This window comes from Idiotropiscis lumnitzeri, chromosome 5, assembly GCF_059441095.1.
Source record: "Idiotropiscis lumnitzeri isolate Australia: NSW breed Sydney's pygmy pipehorse chromosome 5, RoL_Ilum_1.0, whole genome shotgun sequence".
NCBI lineage: Eukaryota > Metazoa > Chordata > Actinopteri > Syngnathiformes > Syngnathidae > Idiotropiscis > Idiotropiscis lumnitzeri.
The window spans coordinates 29,216,894-29,226,410 of NC_142395.1; the positions used below are offsets into that span (position 1 = coordinate 29,216,894).

General features: G+C 42.3%; 2 protein-coding genes across 3 annotated transcripts in view; one reads left to right on the top strand and one right to left on the bottom strand.

Annotated features, from left to right (window-relative positions):
• cyp19a1a (cytochrome P450, family 19, subfamily A, polypeptide 1a) overlaps positions 1-4,726 on the top strand; it is a 4,956-nt gene extending 230 nt beyond the window's left edge. The window contains exons 1-9 of one of the 2 annotated variants that reach the window (XM_088295445.1): positions 1-68; positions 158-308; positions 1,238-1,392; positions 1,457-1,639; positions 1,736-1,850; positions 1,925-2,036; positions 2,119-2,281; positions 2,854-3,095; positions 4,227-4,726. The exon at positions 1-68 is cut by the window's left edge and continues 225 nt beyond it. In XM_088295445.1, the coding sequence (XP_088151571.1) occupies positions 1-68; positions 158-308; positions 1,238-1,392; positions 1,457-1,639; positions 1,736-1,850; positions 1,925-2,036; positions 2,119-2,281; positions 2,854-3,095; positions 4,227-4,484 (1,447 nt within the window). In that variant the 3' untranslated portion in view covers positions 4,485-4,726. Of the gene's footprint in view, positions 69-157; positions 309-1,237; positions 1,393-1,456; positions 1,851-1,924; positions 2,037-2,118; positions 2,282-2,853; positions 3,096-4,226 lie in introns of both variants that reach the window. The other variant, XM_088295444.1, reaches the window with a different exon arrangement.
• A 2,900-nt stretch (positions 4,727-7,626) lies between these two features.
• The window catches only part of lysmd2 (LysM, putative peptidoglycan-binding, domain containing 2), a 49,051-nt gene continuing 47,160 nt past the window's right edge, over positions 7,627-9,517 (bottom strand). Inside the window, exon 4 of the transcript XR_015843120.1 lies at positions 7,627-7,861. The gene's annotated coding sequence lies outside the window, so the exon portion shown is untranslated. The remainder of the gene's footprint in view (positions 7,862-9,517) is intronic.

The following is a 9,517-nucleotide window of genomic DNA, read 5'->3' on the forward strand; positions in this document are numbered from 1 at the left end:
AACTCTGCTTTTACTCGTCTGTCTACTGCTGGTGGCTTGGGGACACACGGACAAGCGGCGAGTACCAGGTGGGCTCATCCCGAAAGATGAATCACATTTGCCAATAGCCTCAATTATTTATTTATTTACTTTTTTTTTTTACGTTTCTTTACTACAGGTCCATATTTCTGTCTGGGATTGGGACCGCTTTTGTCATATGTGAGATTTATTTGGACGGGCATCGGCACAGCAAGCAATTATTACAACGACAAATACGGTGACATTGTCCGGGTTTGGATCGGTGGCGAGGAGACGCTCATTCTCAGCAGGTTGTCTTTTAACTTACCTTTCAAGAAGTCAATGTTTCACAATATGCAAAAATATGATGTTTTCATGGCAATTTTAAATGGGGGAATTTTAAGAAATGGATTCCCAATTGGAAACTTTTCATGGAAGAAGAGGCTAATTGAATATTACAATCGTAAGCGGAGATCCATGCAAAAGAATACAATTAAAAAGCATAATGTTGAAACAGATTTGAGTAGAATAGAAGTTTTTTATTTCATAAAACAACAAAAACATGAACGTTGACTTAAATATTACTCATCTCTCCGATCCAATCCATTAAAAAAAAAAAAGTCGTAATGCAAATCCTTGGCCTCAAAGCATAAAAGTAAAAACTTGAAAAATTTAAATGTTTGGAAAAAAAATGTTGTATTTGAAAGTGAAATGCAACAGGAATGCATTGAACCAAAATGTACGCTGTATTGGATTAAAAAAAAAATGTTGCCGTAACAAATAGAAGTCGAGCAGCTGACGTACTACGAATAATATTTGCAACACAATCTGAGAATCTCTGGCCTAAGCAATGTTTGAAAGTTTGGGGGGTTTTTTTTCATCCAAAAAGGTTTGCCTTTGTGCCAACCGTTGTGCCCCAGATAACTTTGAATCCTGTCAGCTATCAAGAAAAAAATCAATTTCTAGGAAGCTCATTGATATTTTATTTATTAATGTTGTGACAGTAAGTGAAAAATGACATGGGAAGTTACGCTACAAAATAATTTTTGGAAAAATCTTCCTTGGATGAAACTGTAAAATGGACAAAATCTGCTTTTAGTCAGGATTATGCTGAACTAAAATTCCCCAACTCGAAATTCCACTTTAACTTCCGTTTTGTAAATTCCGGCCTTCATTCATTCACAAAATCATTTTAATTCCGGGCCTTTCCTAACCCTACAAATTGTCTTCCGATCACCAGAGCATCGGCGGTGCACCACGTTTTAAAGCACGGACATTACGCCTCACGCTTTGGCAGCAAATTAGGCCTGAGCTGCATTGGGATGAACGAGAGAGGGATTATTTTTAACAACAACGTCACCCAGTGGAAAAAGACGCGCACTTATTTCACCAAAGGTAACAATTACACTTCGGCTGGGTCAAAACGAAGGACGCCAACGACCTCGACATTCTGCCGCAGCCTTGACAGGCCCGGGCCTTCAGCAGACCTTGGAGGTGTGCGTCTCCTCCACCCACAAACATCTGGAGCACCTGAGGAGGGCGGCGGGAGGAGACGGCTTGACTAACGTGGATGTCCTCAATCTGCTGCGCTGCACCGTGGTCGACATCTCCAACAAACTCTTCTTGGACGTGCCCTTCAACGGTAAGGCCTCTCGGACTTCGATCGAAGCCGCTTGCGTCCGACTCGATTTTGCGCCCGGCCGTATCGGACTTTCTCTACCGTGGTCTTGTTGTCCAGAAACGGAGCTGATGCGGAAGATTCTCAAATATTTCGAGACCTGGCAGAGCGTCCTGATCAAGCCAGACGTCTACTTTAAGTTGGACTGGATTCACCAAAGGCACAAATCGGCAGCGTGAGTGAGATCGGACAAGACTCCATAAAATCCCCTCCCCAAATTCTCTGTTCACGTGATTGTTCACGTTCCAGCCAGGATCTCCAAGATGCTATCGAGGGGCTTGTGGAGCATAAAAGGAGGGAAATGGAGCAGGCTGATAAACTAGACAACATCAACTTCACTGCCGAGCTCATATTCGCACAGGTTGGACACACACAAAAAAAAAAAATTGACTCCTCCTCTCTCACGACGACCAAATAGTTGAACTCTTTCCATTTGGTTTTAGAATTGTGGCGAACTTTCTGCCGAGAACGTGACTCAGTGTGTTCTGGAGATGGTGATCGCCGCACCGGATACTTTGTCCGTCAGCCTCTTCTTCATGCTGCTGCTACTCAAACAGCATCCACATGTGGAGTTGCAGCTGCTTCAGGAGATAGACGGTGTCATTGGTGAGGATTTGGAGCACATTTTGGAAACAACATGCAGAGCACCGCATTGCAGCTCCCCCCCCCTCTCTATATATATATATGTATGAAATATGAAGTGTATTTTAAATCAAAGACTGTTCTAATCGCTTAATACGAGCCATCTTTACAGGGATTTTTCTTTCAATTCTCAAAACGTCTACATTTAGTTTTGCCGACAAGCGGCACACTCCAGCAGTGTTGGATTGCAAGGCCCAGTGGTAACTTAAGCAGAGTGTTTTGTTCTGAGATGTACCGCTAATGCGGTACATTGTTTGAATTGCAAGATCTGCAAAAAAACATTTTAATTAAATAAACCGGAGTTAACTGAGTTAACATATTTAATCACGTGAATGTTTTAAAAAATTGATTTAGAGTTAACGCTTTATTTTTGACAGCAGTAATATTTATTTCTTTATTTCTTTTTGTTTATTTATTCATTCCATTTTTGTTCATATTTGACATTTTGTAAAATGCGGATGAAGTCCGGAAAGTCCCCACCGCAGGCCCCGCATACCAAATGCAGATTGTAACTCAGGTGTATTTTTTGCTCTTAGGTGACCGAGCCGTGCAAAACGATGACCTTCACAAGCTGCAAGTGCTGGAAAGCTTCATCAATGAATGCTTGCGTTTCCACCCAGTGGTGGACTTCACCATGCGACGTGCACTCTCGGACGATGTCATTGACGGTTACGGAGTCCCAAAGGGCACAAATATCATTCTGAACACCGGTCGCATGCATCGCACAGAGTTCTTCCCCATACCCAATGAATTGAATCTGAAAAACTTTGAAAAGAATGTAAGTAGACTTTTTTTTCTTGAAGTACAAGCAAATGTGTTCAAAGGAAAAATACCCTTCTTCAAATCTGCACTTTTTTTTTTTTTAGATTTCTTTAGACAGAAATACTGCTTTGCCGCCATCTTGTGGTATCTTGATGCCATGCAACTAAGTCAAGTTTTTTTTTGTTTTTGCAGCACGTTTAATCAACCATTAACATTGCATCATCAAAGAGAGCAAGCCATTTTCAACACTTTGGATTCTTGAAAAAATATAAAATTGACCAAATTGAGACTTATGAGGTTTTAGCTTGACACCAGCAAATATAAATATCCCCCAATTTTCCTAATAAGGATCAATTGTAAATTGATTCAAACGGGCGATTATAGGGAGATTTTTTTTTGCTGTTTGCGGGCTGGCACATATTTTGTCCATATTTAAAATATCATTTTGGTTCGGAGATTTGGTCCCCTCTTTGTGGTCATGCTGATGAAAATCATTTCTCATCAGCCATCATTTCAGTTGACCATCCCTGAACGATGTTGAAGTGATTTGAGAAGCTTCATCGGTTGCTGTAATTTTAGGCAAGTTAAAAACATTTTAAGTGATTGTCAATTACTCGCAGATTTTCACAATTCGTGACGTGACTCGGCCGCTTGCATTGAGGGCAAACCAAAGTTTGAAGGCCACTTTTTTAATTTTGCCAAACTTTGTTCTTCAATCCTCACTTTCTCAAAATTGATGGGCCCCCTAAAAAGGTTTAGAATTGCCACTAGATGCCACAAGATGGCGGCAAAGCTCTTTTTTTAAATCTAAAAGGAAGCTCATCCCATTAGTTTGACATAGGTTTTTTGGCACCAACACGCCAGCAGGTGGCACTAAAGCAATATTTATGTGGAAGATCAAAAGGCTTTATCATTCCTTAAAGCTGCCACAAGATGGCAGCAAAGCACAATTTCTGTCTCAATGACGCTTCGCAACAAAAAGTTTGTTGGGAACATGATGATGGCACTTTTGTCCAAATGGAGCTGCTCATACTTTTAGAAATGGAACATAAAAAAAAAAAATCTGCAAATGCCAAACTGTGAATATTTGAGAATTGACCGGAAATCCAATTGGAGTTTGATAACTTTCAACTGTTTCCTCCTGCAGGCTCCGCGTCGTTACTTCCAACCATTTGGATCCGGTCCTCGAGCCTGTGTGGGCAAACATGTGGCTTTGGTCATGATGAAATCCATCCTGGTGACGTTGCTCTCCCAGTATTCCGTGTGCCCCCACGAGGGTTTGACCCTGGACTGCCTCCCGCAGACCAACAACCTCTCCCAGCAGCCTGTGGCGCACCAGCACGACAGCCAACGTCTCACCATGACTTTCTTACCCAGAAAGAGAGGACACTGGGAGCCTCGCTGAGACATTTTCACTGCTTTCTCTCTTCCCTGACATTTATATCGTCACCACAAACGTCCAGCACAATGTTGCCTACCTATTTATTGGGTATACTTTTTTTCAATATAAATAATTGCCAAGTGAAAACATTGAGCTACTCGATGTTTTACTGTTGCGTGGCTGTACACAGCTCATTTGCGTGTGTTTTGAACTGTCAACTGTATTTTATTATGATATTTTCACTTTCAATAAATTATTGCAGAGGATTGTTGCAATTTTTGCAGCATTTTAGTCGTACGTCGATGAGAGATGACAATAATGTGGAAAATTTCCACTTTTATTGTTAAGGAAGCAATCCAAGAGCCAAGAATATTATTTTCGTGTTGTCCGTCATAATATTTTCTTTACATATCGCGGCCAGAAGAGGTCACTGTTGCATGCAGTAATGTTTGAGCACCTCAAGCACTTCAGCAATTCGAGCTGATGTTCATGATGTTTGATTTCAACTCTTGCCAATTATTATACACGGAGATGTTTGTACCCAAATGGCCTAAAATGTTGTTCCGCTACGAGTGCCACTTTCGGCCTCTAAGTACAACTACTGTGTTGCACTAGTAACACTACTAGGCTACACTAGTGGGTAGTAGTGCAGGGTAAATAAAGCTTCAAATCTGAACCAGTTGCAGTAATCTTGGACTCCTCTAGATGGCTCTCTCTGCTCAACATTGGGCTGAATTGCCATTTTTTTAAAGCAACAGTGCCATCTAGAGGACTCCAAAATACAGCAGCTGGTTCATGAAGCAAACTTGAAGCTTCATTTTCCCATCACTAGGTACATGTCACACAGCAGTAGCGCAAATAAGCCCACTAGATGTTTTGTTTCACTAGTAACTTGTTAATAGTTTCGCTGCCATGCAACCATTCAACTAGTAAGTTTCATTTTCTTGTGAGCATAAAATGTGTACTCGTACATCAAAATAGCTTTTCATAGCACCTTTGGCCCAAAAAGTTTTGCTGCCGTTGTTTTGTGTTGGACTGCCTGTTTTTATTTTGACTTAGTTTCCTGTGTCTCATAGTTTTTACACGTTTCCTGCATTTGTTACATGTTGAGCGATGTTTTTCTTCCTTGTTGACTTTAATATGTGCGCTTTGAACTATTCTTTGGGACGTCGCCTTTGTGGACTTCCAACGAACGCTTTGCTGTTTTGCAATGTTTTTGTTTTGTTTTTTTTGGTAGTCGCTGTCTGCCAGATTGCTAAGCTTGTGTATCGTTTGCCAAGTATTGTGATAAATCCTCTGCGGTTTACAGTTCTTGTTTGTGCCTCGTCCCTTTAAAGGAAACGTCTGCCTTCTTGTGATTCAAATGACTGGTGAGTGAGAATTTAGACGAGCTACTTTGTGTCTTTTTGAGAAATGAAAGTTCAATTTGCTCATCACAGAGCAGCTCCCAGCAAAAGTGTGCACCCCCCTTTTCTATGGCTCAAGAACAAACGAGATCCTCACTGGTAAGCCGAACGGAAGAAACGTCCAGAAAAGTTCAAGTGGACACTCAGACGATGTTATTTCATTATTCAAGACTGACCGCTCAGGAGAAAGTCGAAATACCGAGCGTGGGGGAGAGATCTCAACTCCGGAACACATCGGGATGCAAACTATGCCATCGACAGCGAAGAGGAAGACGAGCGGCGGTATATTCTGATTGAGTTTTGGTTCTGTGCAGTAGTGATGGGTAAATGAAGCTTCAAATCTGCTTCATGAACCACTTGTAGTATTTTTGGACTCCTCTAGATGGCACTCTCTGTACAACATTGGTCTGACAGCACAATGAATTGCTATTTCTTAAAGCAACAGTGCCATCTAGAGGACTCCAAAATACAGCAGCTGCTTCATAAAGCAAATTTGAAGCTTCATTTTCCCATCACTACTGTACACCATTTTGAAAACGTTTATTTTCCATTTCAATTCCCAGTTCCATCACACGACCAAACGATGAGGTCAAGAGATGATTTAACGTGTGCATTTTATTTTGGAAAGCGAACGCTGACACGAATTGGCATTTAGCAGCTCCGGGGTGAAACGCCTTCATTAGCACTTTGCTTTGTCACATGAGGGCCTCATGCTGTCGTTCCCGATAGCCAATCAAATGATGCGCGGGGCGCACACACACATCCTGAGCAACTCTCCTGACTCTCCGTTTGTAAACAAGTAAGATTGTTCTTTCTGATTGGCGGGGTCATCTCGTCTCTCGTACGCCGGCCCACACAAGTAAGGAAATAGCTTGCTAAAATGGCTTCAGTTTTTTTTTATTTTTTTTTTTATCTTTTTTGCCATCGAGTCACATACGAACACAGTTTGAATTCCACATTTTGACCTCACAGAGTAGGTGTTCCACTACTTGCACACTTATGACAGCTTTGTTTTGGTGTGACGCCCGTGAGCCTTTCGAATATCTCTGACGTCAGAGCGTTACAGCATAAAGTTATTATTTCTCCTCACTTCTGCTCTCCGACTATTTGTTGGACACCACACACAAAGTGTGAAATTTCTCAAAATGCCAGTGGCCATCCTGTCTCTCGATTTCATCAACACCCTGCCGGAATACCGCGTCAAGAAAAGCTATGGTTGCCATGGCAATATCGAAAAGGCAGTACTCATTTCTCGACATTGCCACTCGTTTGCTCGTGTCAACATTGAGCAACATTTTCCACGGTGCTTATGGGCCTTTTTGGGTTCACCGGATGTGTTTATAGAACCTCGTGAGTCTCTCATAAAGATGCATACCATCTCTCCCGTATGGTGGTCCGAAGAAACCCCGAGCAGAATGTTCACTGCGAGTTGAGGAGGTTCATTGAGAGAAAAGCCCTGCCGCGGATAGCTAAAATCCGCAAGCAATCGATGCCCCTGAAAGGTTTCGAATTGCCTTTAGAAGCCTAAAGATGGCAGCAAATCACTCATTTTGGCTAAATGGAAGTCCTCAGCTCACTTCAACATCGTTCCTTGGCACCAAGACTTGGGCCTACAGCGTAAATTCATCTTAAGTAACCAAGCCGTCACCCCATCAAACACAATCACGATGAATAAAAAAAAAAACAATTGAAAAGAGAACACCATCGGACATGCTTTTCGAGTCAACATGAATGACCTTTGACCTCACAAGTGTCTTTCTCCTCACCTCACTTGTAGAAAGTCTTGCTAGAAGAGTGGACACCATTCATCCATTTTCAGGTCCTGTCGGTGTCCCCAAATGTTTGTACATGCAATAATAACACGGCGACGACTCCAACTTGACATGCTTAAAGGTCGTATGTTCATACTGCAGGCAAATTGCTGCTATGGCAACTCCTGTCAAACAAACGTGGCAATCCACTCCACTTGCGTCCTCTTATCCACAATGTGTGTTCCTATAACAAGAGTTCACACATACAATCAGAGACAACGTTTATGTTCCCAAAAAAAAAGGGAAAAAAAGCTAGGAATAAATTCTGAATTTGAAAGAAAGGGGAAAAAACACTCTATAATATTGAACAATATAAAAACAGATTAATAACAATTAAATGGAATGTAAAGAATTAAACCATGTTTGAGTGCCAGGCTGCAATCCAATTCATTGCAATGTCCCTTCTGGTATGCCCACCTTGGCCACCAGGAGGCAGTATAATCCAGTCATGCAGACACACGTACAAAAGAAAAAGTGACTGGTAGAGATGAAGATAAAGAATATATGCCTGTGAGAATAGTTATATTATCTGTCAACATGTGTTCCTCCACTATTTGTGTTCAAATACGTCGCTTCTGAAACGGCAAATATCGATGCTAACCGCATGTCAGTTGCTTGGCTAAATACCCAATTTGCAATTGACTTTATTTTATGTTTAGCTTGAAAGTAAACATCAAGCTGGAGTGAGTTGAAAATAATCTTTTCTGAGTGGGTTACCTAATATCCACTCCATTCTGTTCCAACACAAGCAAGGATCTGTCCTCCGTGCGAACATCACTACTCATGCAAAAATACTGCAGTCACCGCTGGTCATTATTTCCTATTAGTGTTCTGTCTTTGGTTTGTCCTGCCCTGCGGAGATGAACTGGATTGGCGTGTGGCTCCCACTGATTCAAATGTTATGTTGACCACCGGAAAAGTGTAATATCTATTTAACGGGACTTGCATGGAGAGCCGTTGTACTAGTATGCTCTTTGTCCTCACGAGTAGCGCCAACAAGCCCTTTTGTAGGTTTACCTCACTAGTAACATGTCGTTGTTCTATAACTTACAACTATGTCAGTTCTTCTACTAGAGTGCACGAGTGACGTATAGTAGAGGAAAAAATGTTTTGAGTAAATTGGAATCATTCTACTAGTTCTTGTACTAGTGGCGTGCTTCTCAAATAGAGGGGCGGGCCCCCCTGAGGAGGCGCGGTGCGATGCTGAGGGGGCCGTGTGTGACCCTTGCGGAACCTGCTTTTTTTCCGACGTACTACAATAAAGTGTAATTGCACATCCACTCCAGTAGTTGGCAGTGGTGCTCTCCTTGCCTATCGTAGTAACTCTACGGTGTATGTTTGTTTTGCAACGAAAATGTGTTTATTTATAATTACAGCAGAGAGTGGGCGGTGGGATGGGGGCGCAAATTGTTTTCTTCTTGCTAAGGGGGTGTAACAGAAAATAATTGTGAAGCACTGTACTCGTGCGGCGAGTATGCTGTCCAGCCCGTGTGCCCAAATGTGATACAGCTGAGGAAAAAAACTTTATACATGTTCTACGAATGCACCCGTCATTCTACTCGTGCAGTGAAGTGGCTTATTGGTGAGTACAAGCAGCGTTCTCGTGCATGGAGCTTAAGGATATCGAATACATGAACACGCACATGGGCGCGGATTAATATTAAAACTCAAAGTAGGCGTGAGGCCTGCGAATGGCATCTGGTGGCAAATGTTCCTGCTGAGCAGTCATCAACTGCACACCCGGGGGCCGCTTTGGGCCGCAACTGTTGTCAGGCCGCCGACTGCACACGCACCTGCCCCCGCACGCTGGAATCTGCGTGGACACACTTGACATGACTAA